Source organism: Budorcas taxicolor, chromosome X (assembly GCF_023091745.1).
Source record: "Budorcas taxicolor isolate Tak-1 chromosome X, Takin1.1, whole genome shotgun sequence".
NCBI lineage: Eukaryota > Metazoa > Chordata > Mammalia > Artiodactyla > Bovidae > Budorcas > Budorcas taxicolor.
The window spans coordinates 29,165,676-29,191,980 of NC_068935.1; the positions used below are offsets into that span (position 1 = coordinate 29,165,676).

The 26,305-nt window shown below is 35.9% G+C and overlaps 1 protein-coding gene across 1 annotated transcript in view; it reads left to right on the forward strand.

Annotated features, from left to right (window-relative positions):
* ZNF280C (zinc finger protein 280C) overlaps nt 1–26,305 on the forward strand; it is a 46,844-nt gene that overhangs the window by 18,636 nt on the left and 1,903 nt on the right. The window contains exons 6-14 of the mRNA XM_052662608.1: nt 83–192; nt 1,692–1,912; nt 6,037–6,194; nt 6,866–6,966; nt 7,729–7,875; nt 14,237–14,368; nt 18,504–18,823; nt 19,293–19,433; nt 23,881–23,943. Of these exons, the coding sequence (XP_052518568.1) occupies nt 83–192; nt 1,692–1,912; nt 6,037–6,194; nt 6,866–6,966; nt 7,729–7,875; nt 14,237–14,368; nt 18,504–18,823; nt 19,293–19,433; nt 23,881–23,943 (1,393 nt within the window). The remainder of the gene's footprint in view (nt 1–82; nt 193–1,691; nt 1,913–6,036; nt 6,195–6,865; nt 6,967–7,728; nt 7,876–14,236; nt 14,369–18,503; nt 18,824–19,292; nt 19,434–23,880; nt 23,944–26,305) is intronic.

Here is a 26,305-nt window from a genome sequence, read left to right on the forward strand (position 1 = left end):
AAATTACGAATTTTAAAACTGCTGTTACTGGTTGGATTTAAGGTTAAAAAAGAATTTAAGTCATAAAACTCCTTTATTTTAGGTACACATACCGTATCAACTGCCAATAAAACTGGAACATTTTTTGTAAGAGCTTGTCCGAAGTGCAATGTTCAGTTCAATCTTTTGGATCCTTTGAAATACCACATGAAGGTAAAACATTTTTGAAATTTGGTTTTTAAAAATATTCACAAATCTCTGAAAATTTTAGTATTAAAATAGAGTTGATGTATAGTAAGTGCTAATTTGTCCAGATATTTAGATAAGCAATCGTCTCACTGGTATTTTCATGCAAGTTAAGTAAAAATTGATATTCATAATGATACCTTTATAAGAGACTTAAAAATCCTTCCAAATTAAATTTTAAAAATTAGGTTTATATATACTACATATTAGTTTAATTTTTAATGAAATAGTATATTAATCAGAATATTTTATTGATTAGATCATGCCATTCTTCAAACTTCTTAGAAAGCAGGTCTTTTTATTGATGCTCAATCTTCCATGTAATTTAATTTTTTTTTTACATTATTTTCTGTCCACGGTGATATATGTATGTCACATTACTCAGTGAAAATCTTAGCCTTGCATTTTAACTTTGAGCACTCAGCCATAAATTCCTTACAGTGGAGCATTTCATATGAAATGATAGCTTTAACTCAGATTACAGTTTGTGTAGTGTTATAAATTAATTCTAGCTTTATATTGGTGTAAGAAGCTCTTGAAATTGTTTTAGGTAATTTTCAAAGTGCTAATGAAACTATTTTAAAAATATTTTAGTAGATACTCCACCGTTCTACGCATCTGTGAAAAGGTACTCTATTGTTTTCGTATGCCCAGTATAAATGACAGGAAGCGGGGAAGGAAGGAAGAAAAATGGCAGTGTAGAAAATAATGAAGGAAAGAAAACTGAGAAGAAAGCAAGGCAAAGGAAGCTATGTAGGAAAAGTTGTTGCTTACTATTTCAAAGATTGGCAGTTTTTTTTTCATTCAAATTCAACATTTCACCAAAAAAATGTAGAAAAGAAACATCCTAGAATTCCAAATACATTCTCTCTATTCTTGGGCGGAACTGCATTTGGTTTCTATCACTATTCCTAACTCCCTGAGTATGACCTCTGTTAACTGGACTTTGGGCTTTGGTTTTTTAAGTAAGAAGTAACTTCTGCAATGTTTTCAGATTTTCCATTTATGTAATGTTGTGTGGAGACACTTGGTGTTTTTATGTTTTTCATAATAAATGGAGAGAGAAAAGAAAAGGAGTTTGTTATCTTTAATTTGGGAGTAATATGGTCACATGATTCAAAGAGCATAAGAGGGAATACAGTGAAAAACATCACCCCTGACTCCTGTTTGCCTAGTTCCCAATACAACTCACAAAGGAAATATTAACTTGTTTTGTATCTTCTTTGATTTTCTTTCTGCATATACAGGCGCTCGTGACTGTTCTTATTTTTCGTTTGTTGTTATACAGAAATCCTAGCATATTTATACTTCTGCACCTAGGGAAAGTGGCAAACATTCTCTAACTTGTAGCTTTTATTTATTGTTTGTTTGATTAAAACTATGGGAGACTGTATTTCCACATGAGCGAGCCTGTATCTCACTTTTAAAAGAAATATAAATGAGGCTGGTTTTTTTTTCTCTTTCAGGTTTGTTGTCCAGACATGGTAGATACATTTATGGAAATGATTAAAATAGAGCTTTCAAGCATTGAAAATAAAAATATGACTGGTGCAGAGAAAGGAAAACTGATTATGTTAGTTAGTGACTTTTACTATGGAAGACATGAAGGAGGTTTTGATGATGAGGAGAAGACTTACACAACCTTTAAATGCTTCAGTTGCTTGAAAGTTCTTAAAAATAATATTAGGTATGTAAAGATTTATTTCTATTTTGATTTGAAAATTGAGTGCTACAGATGTAAATATTGTATTTCCTTTTCTGTGCCATCTTAGGAAAGCAATTTTAACTTTTTACTAAGAATAAAGGCAAATTTTCATGTTGAAAAGCTCATCTTTTCTTACATGTTTAGGAGTTTGACACTTGGATCCATTTAGTTGTATTTCTTTCAGATACCTTAAAGGATAAAATTTATTTTAAGCTAGGGGAAATTCTATTTATTTTTTAACTGCTTCTGGTCTTTTCCTATCACAGGAAGAACCACTTCATCCAATTTGACCTCTCCATGTCTGTCTTATTTAATATTCTAATTTTACAATTCATATTTATAATTCTAGTACATTTGCCTTGAGAAAAAGTGATTTTTTAAAATCTTCTTTAAAGAAGTATTAGTTCTAAGCAACATGTCTGCTTTGATTTTATAATTAACACATTTTCAAAGTAGAGATTTAACTCTCAATGGAATTCTGAAGAGTTATACATGTTTGCTTTAAATTTTAGAAACTTGTCCTTTACAGTCTTTGAGTTATATGGTGTATTACATATCTGTTATCCTAAGTGAGATAGTAACAAGGCTTACTGATTAGTATTTTTTAACTGGCTATATATCCTGACATTTTTCTAATATTTTATTATAAAAAACTTCAGATAGCAAAATGGAAGAAATTTTAGTGAACATACCTGTATATTTACCACCTCAATTCTACCAGTAACATTTTACTATATGTATATTGCTACATATCTATTTATCCATAGACCCACCTGTTTTTTATACTTTCCAGAGTGAATTGCAGACACCAATGCACTTCCCTTAGGTGAGATGCATACATGTATATGTATGTCTGTACCTCTGTTGTGACTCACATGTATATAAACTTTTAAAAACATTTACCCTTGAAAACCATAATTTATAACTAGCATCCCTAAGTATTCCATAGGTAGGTAATTTCTAAGCCTAGCATTTATTTTCTGGTGAATTCTTGGGTCCAAAATGAAGAACTTATAAAAACACTGGAATACACTGTAATATAAGCCTAAAACAATTGTGAATGCTACATTTATGATACCACTTTATAGTTTTGAGAGACCTTTGGCATATATTATTCATATGAGTTTTCATACTTCTTTACCTCCTTTTATCAAGCCCTGCCAGGTATCAGTTGTTAAGGGTCCCAGTAGCTTAATAGAAGAGAAGTTATGGTTTGAGCTATAACACTGAAACAATGTTATGATAGAACTTTGTGACCTCCTTCCATATTATCACTCTTATAGTAAAATACATTAGAAAATAATGTTAGTAGATTTGGCAAAATGCATAGAAAAGTGGTTCACTAGTTAAGTTCCTTGGGGTGTGTGTGTGGGGTGGGGGGTATACTCAGTCATGTCTGGCTCTTTGCAGCCCCATGGACTGTAGCCTGCCAGTCTCTTCTGTCCATGGGATTTCTCAGGCAAGAATACTGGAGCAGATTGCCATTTTCTTCTCCAGGGAATCTTTCCAATCCAGGGATCAAATCTGCGTCTCTTGCACCTCCTGCTCTGGCAGGTGGATTCTTTATCACTAGCGCCACCTGCAAAGATGAAATATTATGTATCTGCTATTAGAAGTTCTTTGATCATTAGCTTTTTGGCTTTTCTTTAATGAGATTAGCCCATTTAATATTAGCATGAAGTTTTTTTTTTGTTTTGTTTTCATTTCAAAAGACTGACTACAGATTTCTAGATTATCAGAATATCTAGAAATTTTAAACTAAGCATATTTTGTAAAACCTAGGAATGTTGTGGCATTTTGGACATACTTTTAGTAAATGAGCCGGTAAACACTGGATAACCAAAAATGCTATATGTATTAAATAACATTTTACCTTAATGATAAAAACTAGGATGGCAAATCGATGGTTTTAAAGGATGGTAGATGCTAATAGCTTAAGGTTTGTTCTCTCAGCCCTGTCAAAAAATTGTAGGATATTTTTCCCTATGAGTGTCACCAAAACCAGTTACAGCTATTTTATTCTGAGAATAGACTCATGAGGGGTTTTCCTTTTTTCATATCTCCACCTGCTGGTTTAAGAAGTGTGAGCTGCTGATAAGGGCAGGGTAATAACTAAGGGATAGCTAGTTGGTTAACAGAATTTTTTTTTTTCTGAGTGTGCTATGAGACATGGAAGATCTTAGTTCCCTCATCAAGTACTGAACCTGTGCCCCCTGTAGTGAAAGTCAGAGTCCTAACCACTGGACCGTCAGAGACTTCCCAACATTATTTATACGAATAAATTTTACTGAAGTTATGAGCTGAAAAGTTAATGGCTAATGATCTTTAAATGTTAATTCTTAGGCAAGACTAAGACTGCTAAAAAGATTTAAATAGAGATGATGTTAAAATGAAAGGACTAAATGATACTTCAAAGCAAACCATGAGCAACTCTAAACAGAAGTGATGTTTTGTAGATGTGAAGAGATAAATGTTAAAACCTCCATAATGATTATTGTCTAGGTTACAGACATTATTACTTCATTTCATGATTATTTCCTTTGGGGACTCGGTGACTAGCTGTTAATATTTGACCCAGACTAAAGATTGTAATTTTGATTAACTTTACTTTGAAATTCAATAAAACATTTCAGTAAGCCCTTTGAAATAGATAAGCCTGTTTATATTGTACTCTGTGCCATTGAAGGTCATAGTTATTTCTCATAAGAAACTTTTTAGGGAATCTGACTAAGCAGAATGTAGAACTGAAAAATGGACAGTAGGTGCTACAGAGGGAACAATCTGCAAGTTAGAACCATTTGTTCTAACAGTAAACGTGTCATTAAATAAAAAGATTCTTGTAATTATAGGTGTTAAAATCACTGTTGCATTTAGAAACCAAGACAGATAAAAATACTAATAATTTGTCTTTGCTGAGGCCATCTCATGATTCTGTAGCTGCTTTTGGTGGTAAAGTTTCCTTCTTTTAAGTATTTATTTTAAAATGTAGATAGTATTTAATGTACAGAAAAGAGGCCTGTTTTTCTTTACAAAAAAAATTTAAAATAATGGTGAAGCTAAGTAGTGGTTCAGTTCAGTCGCTCAGTCGTGTCCGACTCTTGGTGACCCCATGAATCACAGCACGCCAGGCCTCCCTGTCCATCACCAACTCCCGGAGTTCACTCAGACTCATGTCCATCGAGTCAGTGATGCCATCCAGCCATCTCATCCTCTGTCGTCCCCTTCTCCTCCTGCCCCCAATCCCTCCCAGCATCAGGGTCTTTTCCAATGAGTCAACTCCTCTCATGAGGTGGCCAAAGTATTGGAGTTTCAGGGGGTTATTTAAAAACTAAAAGATGCAAACTGTTTACTGATGCAGTTAATGAAAGTGATTATTTGAAGTGCACACTTTTTGAGAGGACTCGAAGTGAGTCCACAGAGCCCTCTGACATCTTCCAAAGGAAGGTCTTATTACGAGGCTGGAAGAAGGATAATCAGGGTGCCACCTGAGAGCTCTGTCCCTCCCCAACTTATGGTGTGGCCCACCAGAAACAAGTGCAAGTTATTACTAGCTCATGGTGAATATGAGTGACTCCCTGCAGTTTACCAGTAGAAACGACAGGATTGCTGTGAAAGCGCTGGTGTCAGGCTCCGAAGCAAACCCACCATGGCCAAGCTGAAGGGACTGCAGTCCAGGAGAGCCTCTCACAAATCAGTGGAATGGAACTGGGAGATCAAAAACCAAGGTCCCTTACAAATTAACAGAGATTGGAGTCAGATGTTATAAAGGGTAGAAAATTTCCAGCAGCTCTAGAGGAAACAAATTGCTTGAGTTCCAGCTTCAAGGAAGAGCTAAATCATATGTGATCTCTCTTGATTGAACTGCTAAAGCATTATATAAAAAAATAAGAAAATGTGACATTGGAAAGCTTTTGGAATTCTGAGTTGTAAAAGAGCAAATAATTTGAATTGCAAGTGCGGGAAAAAATTGAGAGGATTGATAGCTTTGGAGGTGTTATTTTGAGTAATGCACCTGCATTTGTAACATGTAAGTTCAGATAGTTATTTGTGAGATTTGTCTTTGGTTCTATATTTGAATATCTGCACCTGTTGACTATCATGTGTAGGTTTATGAACCACATGAAGCATCACTTGGAACTTGAGAAGCAGAACACTGAGAGTTGGGAAAACCACACCACCTGCCAGCACTGCTACCGTCAATACCCGACGCCATTCCAGCTGCAGTGCCACATTGAGAGCACACACACTCCCCTTGAGTTTTCCAGTAAGTCACAGTCTATCAAACTCTTGAACATGAATGATTTTGATTAGCTAACCTATCAGGCATCCTGAAGAATTCTGATGGAAAAATAAGAATAAGAAATAGATTTGGTAATTTGGGGAAAGCTTGAAAGCATATTTTAACTTGTATAAACTTCTCAATACAATTACTTACTGAAGTTGAAATCCTGCTTGTCATATCCTTGGCATAACTCATGCATTGTACATAGGTGGCAAATTAGAAAACTCAGATCTCCTAGTTTGCAAATATGAAATAGGTGGTTTTCATTTATACTCTAATAAGAAAAGTAACTGCCTATTGTAATAGTTGAAATCACAGAGTTGGAACTTAGCTTAAATTCAAATCTCAGCTCTGCTTCTTAAAACGGCAGTGAGATGACAGGCAAGTTACTTAATCTTTCTGGGCCTCAGGTCCCTTATCTGACAAAAGGGAATAAGGTTAACAGTACTGCTCTCAGTGATGGTATGAGAATAAAGCAAACTAATAATAAGTAAAGTCCTTAAAACAGCATCACAAAGTTAACAACTATAAAATTGTTGGAACCACCGTCAACACCACTATTATTTGTTGTTGTTGCTGTTGCTATGGATGTACAAATTGAATCTTTGATATACATCTTTAAAATGGTGTAATGTGTGTTTTTCCACTTTCAGCTATTTGTAAAATCTGTGAATTATCATTTGAAACTGAACATATTCTTCTGCAACATATGAAGGACACTCACAAACCTGGTGAAATGCCATATATTTGCCAGGTACACAGACATTTTATTGTGTATCTAGGTATTTAATTCTCATGAAGTAGTACTGTTCTTTTGATTTTCTTAAACTGTTTAAATAAAAATGAGTTACCAAAATGAAGAACCTCTTTAGTATTTGGAACTCGGTTTAACCCATGTATATGTGGTGGTGGGTTGGATATGATCTTTCGGCCATAGTTTGCTAACCCCTGTACTAGGCAGACAAAAAGCCCTGCTGGAGAAAGACAAACATATAGGCTTTCTTACCTGTAGGGAAGACTATAGACATGATAGAGAAATAGGAATTACTGTGAGTTATGAGGAACTCAAGTAAAGGCTTTTAGGCTGGTATTTTTCCAAAATTTGAAGCGGTTCCCAATAAGATAGCAAGATATAGATAAATTGCCTCTGTTATAACCTGTATGCTATTTAAAATCCAAAGAAGAGAATGCTCCATTTCATGTAACAGGAAAAACTTTATAGATAAGGGGTATCAGAGCTTGAAAATTTGAGTCAAGCTGGGGGATAGTAGATTTGAAAAGAAGGAGGGAAGCTATGGAATTAGAAATGTATCCGTAAACTTTGCAACGCAATTTTTCTGTTTCAGAAATCACCTGTATTACTTGCAGTATCAGGATCTGTGGTTGTAAATGCTGCAGAGCTGAATTTGTAGTACATAATATTATTCTAAACAAATGAGTTATTGTTCCTACTTTTATATAATTGCATATCATTTATAATTTTCCAAGTTAAAGTAAGTCTTCTTTATATTTCTAGGTTTGCCAGTATAGATCATCATCATTTTCTGATGTAGAAGCTCATTTTAGAGCATCCCATGAAAATACTAAGAACTTGCTGTGTCCATTTTGCCTCAAAGTTAGTAGGATGGCAACTCCCTACATGAATCATTACATGAAGCATCAGGTGAGATGCAGCAGTTCTCATTTGTTCCTTTTGCCTTAGTGAAAAGCTTACATACCTAAAACTTAGAACATTGGTTAGATTTGTTCTAGAAGGAAAGCAAGTGAAAGTGATAGTCGCTCAGGTGTCCAACTCTTTGTGACCCCATGGACTATAGAGGCTGCCAGGCTCCTCTGTCCATGGGATTCTCCCGGCAAGAACAGTGGAGTGGGTAGCCATTCCCTTCGCCAGGGAATCTTCCCAACCCAAGGATCAAACTCAGGTCTCCTGAATTGCAAGAAGATTCTTTACCATCTGAGCCACCAGGGAAACAGAAGGAAAGCAAAGTTGTTACAAATGACACAATTTACAACTTATGCTGAAATACTTGTGAAGCTTCCACTTCTTTTCCTTGTCTGCTTCCTGGTGGTGATGAGGCTCACTAATAGTGAAATTTATAAAAGGTAAGTAGAAGTAAGCAGCCTAAAGTGGAGGGGAAGAGGAAAGATGAATGGAATATTTATGTTGGATATTTCAAGGGTTTAAGAATGGTTAGAATAGGAATGATTTTAAAGGTAGTTAATCAAGATCACGGGTTTTCCTGGTTGCTCAGACGGTGAAGACACTATCGCAATGTGGGAGACCTGGGTTCGATCCCTGGGTTGGGAAGATCTCCTGGAGGAGGGCATGGCAACCCACTCCAGTATTCTTGCCTGGAGAACCCCATGGACAGAGGAGCCTGGCAGCCTATAGTCCATGGGGTTGCAAAGAGTCAGACATGACTGAGCGACTAAGTACAGCACAATCAAGATCAAGGAAAAGGAAAAGTTTTTAACTGAGGAAGATAAGATTGAGGATTCATAATCTTTTGTTTTCCTCTTTTCAAACTTTATTTCCACTTTCTAACCCATTTTTAATTATGAGAAGACATGTGGTTGTCATCAGAGATCCAGAATGGTCTCTTGTAGCAGCCAGTGACAAAGGAAACAGCAGTGGCACATTTGTAGATGTGAACTATGACAAAGAACTGTGTTTAGGTTGTAACTTGTTTCTTGGGTGACTTTGAACACTTCTGTTTGGTAATTTCTGGGATATTGGTACTAGTGCTTGCTCCTTTCCCTTAAATTTTCATTTTATGCTTGCTGATGGTTTTCCTGATGCAATTAGACTATCTTTCATGTGGGCTGAAAACTTTGATAAAACAGCCTATTCTTAAGTGTTTGAAAGAGAAGTCACACATTTTTTAAAATCAGAAGTCAGTGAATTTACTGAATCTGATTATATAATCAAGTTTTGTCTTCTCACTGATCAGTTCATCACATTTTCTTATTATCAACTGCATTATCCATGGCCATTTTTTTCAGCACTGGTGCTAATGTTGCTTTCAGTTCCAGTCATTAGATGATCATGAAATCAACTTATAGGTGTTAATTGGAAAAAAATCATAACAATAGAATATCCAAATACATTCAGGATCACCTTTGTTGTGTCAACACGCTTGTTTTTTTGTTTTGTTTTGTGTTTTTGGTCCTGGTATGTCATTTCACTGTTATTTGCTATTTGGATAAGGTGTCCTACACTGGGTGTGACTGGTGGTTGGGTGATTCCAGGTCTTGTATTCAAGTGGTTTACTTTGTGTGAGTGAGTTCTGACTATTTGATACTCCCTAGGGTTAGGAGTTCTCTGGTTGTATAGGGTCTTGGAGTCAGTGCTCCCACTTCAAAGGCTCAGGGCTGGATCACTGGCCAGGAACAGTGTTACAACAGGTCCTTTGTTATGGCATTAAGTTAGATTAAAATAAATATCCAAAAAAAGAGAAACCAAAAGTGAACCCCAGACAAATGGCAGTTACACTGTCATGCAAATAATAATAATATCCCAATACTGTTACAAACCTATAGCAAAACCTTTCTATTCAAGTTTCCCCAGCAGTGTTCCATCAGATATCAAGTAGATAGACGGTCTACTCTAAAATTGTTCCTGAAAAAAGAAATTCAGTAATGGCTGAACTTACAAAATAGCTTTTTATTTTTAATAGAATTTTTCAGCGCTTTTCACATGCTGAAAAATACTTAAAAGAGCATAAATTTCCAAGCAAAGAATATGGTATATATTATTTCCAAAACTTATTTAACCATTAAATCCTTATTTGCACAATACATTTTAACATCTCTTGAGTAGAGCTTGTGAAACACTGATCTTGGTGCTCTCTATTTTATCTTTTGACCTTTGATTTTGAAAGAAAGACTCAATGAACATGAGTTTGAGCATATTCTGGGAGATAGTGAAGGATACAAAAGCCTGGGGTGCTGCAGTCCATGGGGTCTCAAGGAATCAAAAACAACTTAGAGACTCAACAACAAAGAGATATAAAGCAGTAGCTTTATTTTATTGCAAAACTTTTAACATAACTTTTTTTCTTGTGCTTTACTAAGCTCGAGTGAGGTAGAAAGGTAAAGAGATGGATGGGCCTGCTATGTGGACTATGTCTCCCAAGTGGTTTAACCTGATTTGTAATCAGTCTTCGTAGTGTGAGTTGTGTGTCTTAACTTGCCACATAAATAGGAAAGTGTTAACCCAGCAAGTCTGAGTTGCTCAAATCATGCACAGTTTCAGAAGGGCCTACTTGTATAACTGGCCCTTGGCTAACTCCTGGAAACTGAGCCTTTGTTATTAACTGTAAGTGTTTTGCATGCCTGATACCTTGAGCCATGTTGCACCAGCTTTTCTAGACCATTTGTGCAAGAATATGATTGTGGTGAATTCCTGCTTTTCTTCTGGGATTCTGAAGATTTGATGACTGAAGCTCATAAAAAACCTGGACTTTTAGACTCAAAATATCTTCCTTAGAAGACAAAACAAAACCCTAAAAACTTCACAGTTGTTACTACAATTGGTTGCTGGGGGATTGATGAACGTGTCCTGTGCAACTCCATTGGGAGAGGGCACTTGGAAACTGGTATCAGTATCCACCAGATTTCACCTGATGCACTTTTTTCCTATGTTAATCCTGTTCTGTATCCTGTCACTATAATTAATCATAGCTGTGAGTATAACAACTTTTAAGCCCTAAAAGTCCTACTGAGTCATCAAACCAGGGAGTACTGACACACCACGGGTGCCCATTTGTTTTGTAAGTTTGGTGTACCTACCAGGTAGGCGGTCAGCAGTCAGTAGAGGAAAGAATATTAATAAGAAGGGTCATCAGACATCCTTCAAAGTATTCGCAGTTTGTATAATTGTTCATGAAAGACTTGAAAATTAAAGCTGAGCAAGTTTATAAGCTTGTAATTAAGATGCTATTAGGGCAATTTTAGACAATAAGAATTGTTGAATTCATATAAATGTGGGTCATTTTGTTCTTTTGGAAGACTTTGGTTGTAACCTTTTCTTTAAAATAATGTTATGTATTCAGTGATTTTAGAGCTAGAAATAGTTTGTACAACTTTTAAGAAATAATGAAGGATTTCATTTGTGTTTAATAGCCTCATTAGATCTTTATAGTAATAACAAGCAGTTAACATATGCTTATCACTTGCTGTGTGACAGTCACTAGTGCTTTTACTTGGATTATCTTGTTTAATCCTCACAACCTCTTTATGAAGCAGGTATGTAAGCATTTTCATTTCACATATAAGGAAACAAAGCTTTATAGAGAGTAAGTTAATTTGCCCAATGTCACTTTCTCTAATAATTGGCAAAGCCAAAAATTGACCGATTTCCCAAACTTTTACTGCAGAGTCATTCTCTACTGGCATTAGATCTAAAGGCAAGTATTACAGATAGTCAGAATTAGCCTTGAAGACCCGCAGATCACCCAGACAATATAATATCTTTGTCAAAAAGTTCAATACAGTTTTTTCTCTATTCCTTGGGATAGGTCACCATTTTTGGTTGAACATCATGTTATTTTAAAAATGTACTGTATTATTATTAGCACATCACAAGCATGCATGTAATAAGAGATATGAAAGACTTGAGTCCAACTGGGAATTGTCAATTAATGTCCTCATCTCAGGGCTCTGGGCAAATGCTCAATGAATGGAATGGCAGATATTTCGAACTAGTTTAATTGTGCCTGCTTCTCGTATGTACTGTCATTCTCTTGCTGCCTGCCTCACTGTTTATTTAACAGATACTTATTTAGTGCCTAATATGTGCCAGGGACTGTTTTACAGAAGTGAGCAAAACAGTTTGTGCCTTCTGAAATTTGCATTATGAGAGAATGAGAATGCATATTATGTCTGAATGTGTATTCAAACACGTGATACGTACCATAGGAAGGAAATACAGGAGGTGAGGGAATGCCAGGGCTTAAGAGGTGAAAGAGCAGTTTCCGGGTTGTTGTTTTTTTTAAATGTATATATGGGGTGGTCAAAGAAGTCTCTCCAGAGGAAATACGGGAGTAAGCCATGTGGCCATCTGGAAGTGAATGTTGCAGGCAGAGGAACCAGTTGGTAGTGAGGTGAGCATATATCTAGATGTTCAAGGAGCAACAAGGAGGCCAGTGTGTCTGGCACATGGTAAACAAGTGAGAGGAAGAGTAGTAGGAAATGAGGTGGTAGCAAGAGAATGTGGGGAAGATATTGTAGGTCCCTGGAAGCCACAGTCAGGATTTGGGAGTGTTATGGAAAGCCATTAGAGTGTTTAAGCACATGAGAGATGATTCTGACAGCCGTGGAGAAAAGAGATTGTTGGGAGAAAAGACTAGAAACCAGGAAGAAGGTAGGAGACTGCCATGAGAGTCCAGGTGAGTGACTTGGACTGATCTGGTGGCAGTGGTAGGAGGTGATGAAAAGTGGAAAGACTATGGTTTTATCAGTGGGGTGGGTGTGGGGCATGAGAGAGAGAGTTGAGTGACCAATTTTCATCCTGAGCAGCTGCAAAAGAGTGACTTTCCCATATATTGAGATACTGGAGAGACTAGGGAAGGAACAGATTTTTTGCAGGGTGGATGGGGGAAAATCTGGAGTTTAATTTTGTTCATGTGAATGAAATGCATGCTAGATATCAAATAGTGATGTTGAGTAGGCAGTTGGATGAATGCTATTTGAAATCATGAAATTAGATGAGATATAAGTACAAGCAGAGAAGAGATTTCTGGCAGCTATATCTGAGCAATTTTCTGTCATGTCTTGCCATCCTCTTCCTGACTTTTTTTTCCCCTTTCCCCTCTCTCGAGCACATACAGGTGAACTTGTTTATGTTGGCTGTACCTGTGATATCCAATTAACATTACTTCTAAACAAGATGAAACCAAAAGAGTAATACAAATACATTATATAGTGCTTTGAACTTAGTAAAGAATTTGTATTTCTCCAATGCCTGTTATGCACCAGTAATGTCTAGATATTTTCATATACATGATCTCATTGGATTTTCCTAAATGGTTACTTGTGTTTTAAGTGGAAATGATGAGCCTGTGGAAACACTTCTAGAGAAAACATTCTTTTATATTTGTATGTTGTTTCAAATTTACAAATAAATATAAAATGCATCTTTTAATAGACAAGTGCATGTACATAAAAATTGCAGTTGCTAATTTGTAGTAGAAAAACCACTAAGTAGCTATGAGCAAGTGTCTTACATCTCTTGGGTCCTGTTTCCTATTGGTAAAATAATAAAAGGACCAGCTTTGAGAAGGAACATGGTCAAGGAGTACTCAAATAGTAGATTCAGATCAGTTGTTCTGATTTATGCTTCTATAGCCATGCTGTCCAATATTACTAGCCACATGTGTCTATTTAAATTAGTTTAAAATTAAAATTTAAAACTCCATTCTCTGTTGCACTTGCCACATTTCAAGTGCTCAACAACCACATGTGGCAGTGGATACCGCTTTAGATAGTGCAGCTATAAAACATCCTCACTGTTAAAGTTCTGTTGGACAAACATTGCTTTATACAACCATTTCTATAACGTAATTCTTTTGGGAGTTATCTGGTTAAATTTGCTTAATTTTAGAAGGTTCAATTTATTTTACCAACTTGCAAAACAAATGGAAATAACATTATTGAACTTTTCAAAAATAAAATGTAATATAGCTAGCTCATTTTCACATGTCGTATGTTTGAATAGTTTATACTTCACATTTATATTTAAATAAACATACTACAAATAGCATAGGACTTGTCCCATTGTAATCTAATTGATATAATTATCATACTGATTACCTGTATGATAACAAATACTTTGAAACCCAAATACTAATGTAAGAAGTACTTTTTAAAAATGAAATGTTTTGGTATTATATATGATACGATGTGGTAAAATTCTGGCTTTTAAATTCTTAAGCTCTTAGAATTAAGAGCAATTTCTGATCCTGGGATTTGTGATGGTAGAAATTATTCTTTCTAATATTATTTCTAATATTTTCTGTAAACAGAAGAAAGGAATTCATCGTTGTACACAGTGCAGACTACAATTTTTGACCTACAAGGAGAAACTGGTTCACAAGCTTGAACATCGGACATTTATAAAGCCTAAAGAGCTAGAGGGATTGCCTCCTGGGACAAAAGTGAGTTGTGTTTTTTTTCTCCTGGTGGTATTCTTTTTTTCTAATGTTTATTTTTGGCTTCTTTATTTTTAATTGAAGGATAATTGCTTTACAATATTGTGTTGGTTTCTGCCATACATCAACATAAATCAGCCACAGATGCTGCTCTCTCCGTTTGTCCCACCCTCTTCTTTCTCCCATGTCCGCAATTCTGTTCTCTATGTCTGCATCCCCAAAAATGTGAATTTTAAATAGGTTGTATCCTACCATTATATGACAATACAAATAAACCCCTTATAATATTAAAAATTGACTTCTGATTGTCATCAAAATTTTTTTTAGGTTTTATCATTCTTAGGCTTAGAAAATTTTCTGCCCATTGTTTTTTGAATTGATTGAAATGTGCTATACTGGAGCATATTCACTTGTAGTGAGTGCAACTAGATTAACTGTAGACTGAGTCAGTGTGTTGTTTCAATATTCTATAGTCTGCTTTGAGCTTTTCCAGTTGGCAGCTTATATGTCTGCTTCAGCTGGTGAGGAATCATACTTAATTTCTTTGTGTCTCCAACATCTGTTATAATGCCTTGAATGCCATGGTTTGTTGAAGTTAGTATTACTGAAACTACTCTTAGAGAAGCAAGTTCTCTTGATTAACATTGCTGTGTTAAGTGAGCAAACATACATCTGACTACAAATTTCATTTCCCCTATTTGCCTTATGTACATTTGTTTTCTCTCACTTCTTTTTTTTAAATTTATTTATTTTAATTGGAGGCTAATTACTTTACAATATTGTATTGGTTTTGCCATACATCTACATGAATCTGCCACAGGTATACACATGTTCCCCATCCTGAACCCTCCTCCCTCCCCATATGAAGTCAGCTTTTGACTGTTTGCTCCAGTGGAGAGATACATAATCCAAAGTGAAATAATTCCCAAACACTTACGTATTTTGAGTACTAACCTTTGAATGTGAGTATGTCTGCTATTTGAGTTCATTAAAATAATGGAAAGCAGTGCTCTGAAGCTCTAGAGGGAGAGAAGCTATCCAGTATCTTTCCCTATAGGCCATTCATTCCATGCTGGAAGAAGACATGCGAAATTCTAATATTAGTATAAGCAGTGCAATCCTCTCTCATATCTTCCCTTATTAATAGTAATAATTAGTATAGTATATTATTATTTAAAATGATACTAAGTGTTTTGTTCAGTTCGGTCACTCAGTAGTGTACGAGTCTTTGCGACCCCATGGACTACAGCACGCCAGGCCTCCCTGTCCATCACCAACTCCTGGAGCTTGCTCAAACTCATGTCCATCAAGTCGGTGATGCCATCCAATCATCTCATCCTCTGTTGTCCCCTTCTCCTCCAGCCTTCAGTCTTTCCTAGCATTAGGGTCTTTTCCAATGAGGCAATTCTTCACATCAGGTGGCCAAAGTATTGAAGCTTCAGCTTCAGCATCAGTCCTTCCAGTGAATGTTTAGGACTGATTTCCTTTATGATTGACTGGTTGAATCTCCTTGCTGTCCAAGGGACTCTCAAGAGTCTTCTCCAACACCACAGTTCAAAAGCATCAGTTCTTCAGTGCCCCACTTGTTAGCACTTGAGAATTATGTTTTTAGTGTGCTTTTTCATTCATTCTATTATTTAATCCCTGTAACAAACCAATGAGGTAGAGAAGGCAGGTATTATTCCCGTATTACAGATGAGGAGGCTTAGGATAAGTTACTTACTCAAGGTCACATGGCTTGGAAGAGGCAGTATTGAAAGTTAACCTCAGGTTTTTTGACTCCTATTTCAGCACTTTTTGTATGATATTAAGCCACAAGTATTTCATAGGCTTTCCTCATTTGCTGTTCCTTAAGTATATGGCAATAGTATAATCAAGTTATTAAAGAAAATGTTAATAGGTAACTGTTTTTCACTATTAACCAAATGGGTATAATCAGACATTTATTTTTCTGAATATTAAATGATAAATTTTTTATTAGCTTCCTCTAAGAAAATTCTGAGTATTAATTAAACTCTCCATGCTGTATGATGAATTGCTGTAACCACCACAGTAACCTTTGGAACCATAAATCCTGCTTGATGAACTCCCAGAGAGAGCAGGTCACATTTATTGGAGATCTGTTCATTTGTTTTTAGAGGGGTGTAGGTATTTTTTTTTCATTGAAGTATAATTGATGTACAATATTCTATATTTCGAGTGTGACGTAATGATTCTGAAGATCTGTTTTATAGTTACCAAGGAGTAATGCAGGCCTTTCCAGAGTTATCTCAGGATTTGAGATTTAAAATTTGACCTCTAGCTATTGAGTTATATCAGAATATAAAATAGCCATAGGATGAGCTTTTTTGACCTATTAAAATATCTGTTAACATATAAATGCCATCAATACAAAACCAGTATTACAATAGTAAATAATTACTGAGGTCAGTTTCATTTAATTGGTATGACTATTTATAGAATAAGAGCTGACTGATTGGAAAAGACTCTGATCCTGGGAAAGATTAAGGGCAGGAGAAGGGGGCTACAGAGGAGGAGATGGTTGAAAGGCATCATCGAATCACTGGACATGAGTTTGGGCAAACTCCAGGAGATAAGTGAAGGACGGGGAAGCCTGGCATGCTGCAGTCCATGGGGTTGCAAAGAGTCGAACACGATTCAGTGACTGAACAACAAAAATTTAGAATAAATGGGAGACTTCCTTGATTGTAGTTTATACTTAGATATTTAACTTTTTGTATGGCGGTGATTTTTTTTCCCAGTAACAACTTTATTAACATGTAATTCATATACCATGCATACAGTTTACCCATTTAAAGTATACAATTCGTTGGTTTTTAGCATATTCACAGAGTTGTGAAAACATCACTACAATCTATTTGAGAACATTTTGTCACTGCATATCCAGTCACTCCCAATTTCCCCTCAACAACAACAGACAAACTTTAACCTGTTTTCTGTCCCTATGAATTTTCCTGTTCTGTACATTTCATATAAATGGAATCATATATCTACAATATGTGGTCCTTTATGGCTTATTTCTTTCACTTAGTATAATGTTTCTGAGGTTCATCCATGAGGTTCATCCTGTACCTTGTATCAGTGCTTCATTCTCTTTTAAGGCTGTATTAGTACTTAAGTATCAGTACCTTTATGGCTGAATATTATTCAATTGTATGAATATACCATATTTTATTTATTCACTCACCAGTTGGCGAGCATTTGGTTTGTCTCTATTTTTTGACTATAATGAATAATGCTGTCAGGAAATTTCATGTGCACGTTTTTGTATGGACATTGCCCTTGAATGAAATTGCTAGGAGTGGAACACCTAAGGGTTATATAATAATTCTTATGTTTAACATTTTAAAGAACTGCCAAACTTTTCCAAAGCTACTGTACCATTTTGTACATTCCCACTAGCAATATATGAAGGCTGAAATTTCTCCACATCTGTCAGCACGTGTCTTTTCCGTTATAGCCATTTAGTTGGTCTAAAGTGATGTATTACTGGAGTTTTGATTTCCATTTCCTTACTGACCAATGATGTTGAGCATCTTTTTGCATGCTTATTTCATATGTATATTACCTATTCAGATCATTTGCCCATTTGTTAATTGGGTTGTCTGTTACTGAGTTGTAAGTTATGCTGTATACATGTCCCTTATTAGAGATATGATTTGCAAATATTTCCTCTCATTCTGTGGTCATCTTTTCACTTTATTAACAATGTCCTTTGAAGTACAAAAGTTTTCATTTTTATAAAGTCCATTTATCTGTTCTTTGTTTGGTTTCTTGTGCTTTTAGTATCATACCTAAGAAATCATTGCCTAACCCAAGGTCATGAAGATTTACTCCTATGTTTTCTTCTAAGAGTTCTCCAGTTTTAGCTGTTAAAATCTGGTCTTTGATACATTTTGGATTAATTTTTCTATTTAGTATGAGATAGGGTCCAAATTGATTCTTTTGCAGGTAGAAATCCAGCTGTCCTAGCACTATTTGTTGGTAAGACTATTGTTTTCCCCTTTGAATTACTTCAGCACCCTTGTCAAAAACCAATTATGCTTTGCATAGAGTGATTTTTTTAATATTAATGTGATGATTGATTTTGTAAAAGTATGTATTGCCTTTATTTTTATAGGTCACTATCCGAGCTTCAGTTGGATCTCTTCATTCAGGACCATCAACTTCCAAGAGTATTCTATCTTCCAGTAGTTCTGCAAGCACTTCTCTGCAGGTCTCACCTTCAAAGTCTAAAACTAAAACTACTGGAAGTTCTCCAAGATCTAATGCAAGTGAATATAAGACAAGAAAGTTTCGTGCAACTACATCCACTAGAAGTAAACCTAGTACCAGTAAGCAAGGTAGAGGTGCAGCTAAATGCAGAGCAAAAACCTCTTATAAGCCAAAGAAAAAGCGCAACAGGAAGAGTAAAATCAGCATAGCTTTGAAGAACTTACGGTAATATCTTTTATTCCTGATACACATTCCTGTTTCAATATTAAATATTCAAGGTTATTTTAATATAGCTTACCATATCACCAGATAATGTTCATTTACATGATAATCACTTATCGGGCATAAAGGCCAAGAAAATAATAAAAAGATACTTTTTACTAGTGCTGAACAGAACTTCAGTTACTGTACTTATTTTATAATTGCCATCTTCTACACTAATCTTATAATTTGTGCTTATATCTTAGGATAGTTGAATTGGTTTATGTGATCCTTTTTATTCTAAGGAAACGTTAACTGATATTAGAGTTTTTACTTACTCTAGCTTATTGTTTCAAAGCAGATTTTCAAATTCCAAGTCTCTATTTAAAGATTTAATTAAAACATCTTGGCTCGAATTAATAAAACATGAATAAGTCTTTACGTTATTTTTTGGTTTTACAATATATTTTTATCATTTTTTTGTCTCCATAAGGTGTCGTCGGGGAATACACACGTGCATTGAATGTCATACCAAAATAAAAGATTTTGCAAGCCACTTTTCATTATTTGTGCACTGTAGTTTTTGCAGATACAGCACTAACTGTAACAAAGCCTTTGTAAATCATATGCTGAGGTGAGTTAAACATGTACACGGCCAGTCAAAACTACCATTCAAGATAATTTGGTTTTTTATAACAAAGCCACTTTGTCATATCAAGGATCTAAAAAGATCTAGCAACAGGGAACTTTGAGGATATTACCCAATACTGTTTTCCAGCATAATAACTCATGAATTAGCAGGACAAAATTTTTAGGAACAGGCTAATGAAATTAGAATAGGTTTGGTAGGGAAGTTGTTTTTGTAAGTCTTTCAAAAAGTGAATAAAATTTCAAATGTTCCAAAATATCTTATCAGATAAGTGCATGTAACTATGCAGCGTTCCCCACTTCAAAGCAATCTCTTTTAGAGACTTCAGCTTTGTCAGAAATGCTAGGAACATCATCGGTGCTCACATGCTCACTCTCTTGTGTTCTTTATCTCTCATTCTCCCTCTAACCCATCTGTCCATTTGTTTTTCAAGGCCTCCATCTTTGCATTCATTTGATGAAATGTGAAATGAGACTGCAGGAATAGTCCAGTCATGACATTACTGTTGGAATTGTTTTTCATATATCAATTATTTTACATTCTTTGAGCACCTACCATGTACTCTATGCTAGAGAAAGACTTCAAAGCCCACATTACTTTCGTTTGAATCTTATTAGTACTTTATTCCTTCAGTATGGATTTTTCTAAATAAACAAAAATTGTTCAGATATAAATATGATAAGTTGATTATTCAAATGGAGGTAGGTCCATTTATTTTCAGTCAAATAAACCAATAAAAGTGGTGTCTTGGAGCTTATAATAAAGGTCAAGTACCTTTATTCTGCCTGTGTTACTTTATGGTCATAGTTAGCTACCACTTTCAAGGATTTGCCCACATTTTTTAATGCCTTCAGCACTTAACTCTCAGTGTTTATTTCCTCTTGATGATTCCCCAGCCCAACTTCATCGTACCTTGACTTTAATGCCAGTACTTCACATCCACCTCTAAGGCATTAAAAAATGCCACCATCCAATGTTACCTTGTCATATGCAATATTCATCCATTTTGAAATCTCATTACTTCTAGACTTTAGTCTTGGCTCCTCCTTTCAGTCCAGTATCACTAAATCCAATCTTACAGTTAACTTCAGCCTCAAAGTCATCTGTTGTGAATCTTGCTTTGTTTTTTGTTCTAGAATCCTTCACATCTTCAGCCACGCTTACCTTGCTATCCTTGACTCCCTTACCCTTTTTGATCTTTCTCTTTGCTCATTTCTAGACTGTGCTTGTTTTAGTCAGCTTTGAATTTATGAACTTTAATGTGGTCCTCTCTTTTAAGAATGCTTACTTGTTTTTGTCTTCAACATCTGTGTAGATGGCTTTTCAGTACCTTCAGGATTTTATTCTAGGCTCTCAGTTGTTAACCTTGCCCACTAATTACTCAGAGGTCATCTTTTTTCATTTTTCCCAAGGTTAACCTTTTTCTACCTCAAATCTTTTCCCCTTCATCCAGACATTAATCTCAGAAAAAGACATGTCCACTTTTTCAAAGTTAGTTTTGCCCCTCATCTCTTCCATTTCCTCCATAATCTTATGCACCCTCATTTCATCTTTTTCTCTGTACCACATTCCTTCTGCCTACAAATATTTTCAGGTTTTTTAGTATGAGGTAAAGATGCCTTTACTTTGCATATTTTCTTATCTTTCTTTCACTGTCAACATTTGTACAACGTATTCTTTCCTATCTTATGTTGTCATTTCTTTGTAATTTGAGTATCACCCCCATCTTAATCAGTTCAAGCTGCCCCTTTTAAGACTATCAATCATGTCCTAATCACTAAATGTATTCATTGCTTTTCATTCTTACTCTTCTATGACTTCTTTAAGAGTATTTGATACTTTTGATCGCTCACTCTTTAAACTCCTTGCAAGTTCTCCTAAACGATTACCACAATTTTTTTCTTTTTTGCTCCTCCGTTTCATTACCTTTTCTTTCTTCAGCTCTTCTTGGATCTTTGCATTTCTTTTCTTGGTACCTTAACCACTCTGAGAGTTTTATATTTTACCTTTCAACTGTAAATCCTCCAATTTCAATGCTGAGTTTTCCTGAGATCCAACTCTTCCTCTCAAACTATTTGACGGATCACAGGACACAAATAAGTCAAACATTTTTGTCTGTCTAGGATCCAAGCTGTTATTACCCCCTCCCCTTTAAGCTCAGTCTGTCTCAATGCATCATTTGCATAAATGTGGAGCATCATGTGGAAATAATACACTTTTAAGTTTCTGAAGCCTATGGTGTTCTCTTGATCTGGCACCATTCATCATGGCTTCCTGAAAATCTATCTTTCTGTAATTTACCACTCTGCCTCACAACTACTGCAGTGGTTCTGCACCTGTGCCTCAGTTGTTCCAAACCAGACTCCAGGCAATCTTTCTCTCAGTATACTGCTGGGGGGGAATGCTGGTCTCTTATTCTGTGCCAAACACATGGCTGCTCCAACAGGGCTTTAATTCTGCCCTGAATTTACAGGATTTTAAATTGAAAATTATCTTTAGGGTTCCTTAAGTTCATGGATCATTCTGTCCTCTCCCATTTGCCATAGGCTCCTCAACTGTCTTGTGGGACCTCTGGCCCCATTCTACCCCCAAAATATCCCCAACTGGCCCTAGGCTTCTTTCATAAACTTTCTAATTTCTAGTGAGCCCCAAGCCTGTACTGTAGCAGCATCAGGCACACTTACTCATCGTTCGGATCATACAGAACTGAAACGTCCACTTCTACTCTTCTAAGGGCTTTGTAAGTCTCTCTGCGTTTCCCCTACCTTCACTCATGCCTTGCTTCCTTGGTTACCTCAAGTACCTCCCCCTAATTGGATACCCTCACTCTGACTCTGTGGAATTTTTGTCATAAGATTGAGCTCTGTACATACAGAAGCTTTGTTTTCTCAGAGGTCAAGTACCTTTATCCTCAGCCCATAGCAACTCTGTAACCATACCAGACAGAAGTCAAGCCCCTCAAAATAATTGATCTTCCCCAGTGTATAGTTTGTCCCATATTCCATAGAGTGACTTTTTCTTATTCTTTTTTATTCTTTGGCATGCTCCTCTCCTTCCCTCTCATTTTACCTTCTGTGAAGTATCTGATCACTGTGGTCCCTCATAGGAATCAATTGTTTTTTTGAGTTCTGTACTATTCAGCTATTCTGCCTCATATTAAATATGTGTCTTACCTACTTGAGAAAGTGGTTCTTTGTATTCACCATGGCATCTATTCTGAGGACTTTTTCTTGGGGCTAGGTAGTCATTCTTTTCCCATGTGTACATGGTATGTTGATGGATAGTTACCATGTGTCTAAGGATATCCGTTGAATTGATGTGTTGCCTAGTTTGGGTCTGTCAGTGCAAGCTAGGGCTAGCAAAGTTTCAGTAAGTTTTTCGGATGATTAGTTTGTGTAAGAATCATCTGAAAAACGTATTGAAACTGGTTTCTGGGCACCACCACCAGAGATTAATTCAGTAGGTCTGGAGTGGGAGCTGAGACTTTGTATTCAGTATTTCTAATAAGCTCCCAGGTGATGCAGATGCTGCTGGTCCTGTGGATCACACTTTGAGTAATACTGTGCTATGCCAAAAGAAAGTGAAAGTGTTAGTCACTTAGGCATGTCCCACTCTTTGCAAGCCCATGGATTGTAGCCCGCCAGGCTCCTCTGTCCATGGACTTCTCCAGGCAAAAATACTAGGGTGGGGAGCCACTCCCTTCTCCAGGGGATCTTTCTGACCCAGGGATCGAACCCAGATCTCCTGCATTAGGAGGCAGATTCTTTGCCTTCTGAGCCACCAAGGATCCTGGCTAATTCTGCCTGACTTTCTAATACAGGAAAGCTTTCCTTATCAACTTAGAAGGCAGTATTAAGCTGTTAGCATCGGCTGCAAAATTTGGTTAGTGGTTTTCTGTGCATAGAGGAAGTATTGTTTTAACTTGAGTTCTGCTTCCTTTAATTGATGTTCTTTAAAAGCTCTTATAGTAATTGCAGAAGATTCTTTAAGTGTTTCATTTTACTGATGGTAATGTCACTTGGCCTAAGAAGCAGTTTTTTCCAGGGTCCCCAAGCTAAGTATATTAAGATTATAAAGTATTATTCCTAACAGTTTATATTACAGCAAAATACATCATTAGCAAATAACTTTTAAATTGTTCTCAACTCTTAAGTGAAAATAATTTGATGCTCTTTGCATCTTTACCTCGTTATTTTCTTTATAGCAGTGAGGTATAATCATTTAAGATTATTCTGAGGGAAATATGTTAGAAAATACAATGATAACATGAAATGTAAGATAAAAATGTTGAATTAAACATGCTAATAGAATTTTATAATTTAAATTGTGGTCTTTTATTCAAAACTAGGAAACTAAGTATAGGTTTGAAAAATTGTCATAAAATTAATTACTTACTTACTGTATAATAAAATCTTATTTTTTGTCTTTCTAGCTTTCATGCCAGCCAGCCAGCTAAACGGTTTTGCATTTTTAAGAAGCTTTCTAGAACTCTCAGGTAAGTAATTAATCTTTTTTTTATTCTCTCTATAGTAACTTTTTAACCTGATGCTGGAGTGCCTAGTTTGGAAAATGAAATAATTGCTACTGGACATACAGAGTTCTGTTCATTATATCCTTAGATCAAAGAGGGGATTACCTAATAGTCTCCAGCTAAACTTTGTTTCCAGAGAAGGCAATGGCACCCCATTCCAGTACTCTTGCCTGGAAAATCCCATGGACGGAGGAGCCTGGTGGGCTGCAGTCCATGGGGTCGTGAACAGTCGGCCACGACTGAGCGACTTCACTTTCACTTTTCACTTTCGTGCATTGGAGAAGGAAATGGCAACCCACTCCAGTGTTCTTGCCTGGAGAATCCCAGGGATGGTGGAGTCTGTGGGGTTGAAGAGAGTCAGACACGACTGAAGCGACTTAGCAGCAGCAGCAGCAAACTTTGTTTCAGTGATATTAAGCATTAAGATGAAACTTCCATGAATTTGCATTATAAAATTAAAAAATAAGGCTCTCCAGCAATATTTGAATATTTAAAAGACTTTTAAGATAGTTGACAAAGTGACTTAACACACTTTCATTTTTGAAATAAAAATATACAACTTGTTTACTATTCAGAGGAATTGTGAACATTTCTGAAAAGATCGATAATTAATGTTGGTGCTACCACACACACTTAGCTCAGAATTCACTAAGGACCATTTTTTCACATTATTCTAATTCCTTTGACTCCATTTTCCTTTGGTTAATTATTTTGTTATTGCTATCATTGCTATTTGAGATACCAGTGTCAAGATCTTTATATTAATAGCATCAGGTTAGCCAACACTTGTTTAATGCTTTGGGTTAGTGGAAAAGGAGAAGAGGGGATGCTGTGACTCAGGATCTTATATTTTGATGTCTTCTGCCTCATTTGCTCTTCTCTGTCGCCTCCTTTAGGTCTTCCTTGACCACCCCATATAAGATACCATTCTTTCCCAGCCCCACTCCTAACACTCCCTATCTCCCTTTCTTGCTTTGTTTTTTCTTCATGGCAACTTTTTACTTTTCAATAGATTGTGTATTTCACCCTCTTGTTTACTGTCTGTATCTTCTGACTAAAATGTGTATGATTTGGATATTTGGCTATGCCAGACATTGGCTGGACATTCAGTAGTGGCCTGGCATATGGTAGGCTTTTGTGAATATTTATTGAGTAAATTAATATTGAAAGTGACATGTGGAGTGTGTAGATGATATACCAATAAAAGCTCAAAGGAAGAGGAAAGTTTTATTCCATTTTTTAAAAATACATCAGTACAATTTTAAAACTATTGCTAAATTCAAGGAATTAGGAAATACCAATAAACTTTATCTAGATATTAACATTTACTAAAAATTTTTTATAACAATGAAAAGGATTTATTAATTCTAAAGATGAGAATTTAGTTTGATTTTTATCTCACTGTTGTCAAACTGAGTTGTGTTCTTGGTTCTTAGATTTAATTGTACGACTTTTTTTCTCACATAGGGTGGGTCTCAAATTTAAATAGAAAACTGGTGATTTTCTACGTATGGGAGTTTTCATATTTAAAATTTTTTAAGAATAGTAAATTTATAATTGTTATTTTATTAAAATGCAGTGTTCATTTTTAAATTCATTGTATATCATGTATAACACAAGGTAGCAAATTCTGTGAAGATGACAGTGATGAAGTAGGCTTGGTACCAACCTTCAAGGAATATACAATTTATAAGATGTGAACATAAGTAACTACAGAAATTAATACAGGGAGGTTTGTAATAAGTGCAATGAAAGTTACGATTTGAAGAGAAAGAGAGGTTTCTACTTTTAAGAAGAGGCACAGGGGCATTTCAGTTGGAAAAACAGCATGAATGAAAATTAAGAAAGGAAAAAGGCAAATGATAAACACAGTGAATGACAAGTAGTACAGTTTGGATGAAGCATGAGGTTCATATAACATTGTACTAAGTTCAGAGTCTGGGAATAGTTTTGATCTTATATCCAGATTGTGGAATCCTTGAAAAAGCCTAGGGAATTTGGACTTAATTTGAAGATATTGGGAAAGCCATTGGTGCTTCATGTAGAATCAAGGATACTAAAGGAAGATCAATTTGGAGGGCTATACAAGGTGAGTTGTAGCTACATGAGGCACGTGCATGCTTAGTCGCTCAGTCGTGTCCAACTCTTTACAGCCCCATGGACTGTGGCCTGCCAGGCCCTTCTGTCCATGGAATTTCCCAGGCAGGAGTACTGGAGTGGGTTGCCATTCCCTTCTCCATGGATCTTCCCCACCCAGGGATAAAACCCGAGTCTCCTGTGTCTCCTGCTTTGCCAAGCAGATTCTTTACCACTGAGCCACCTGGGA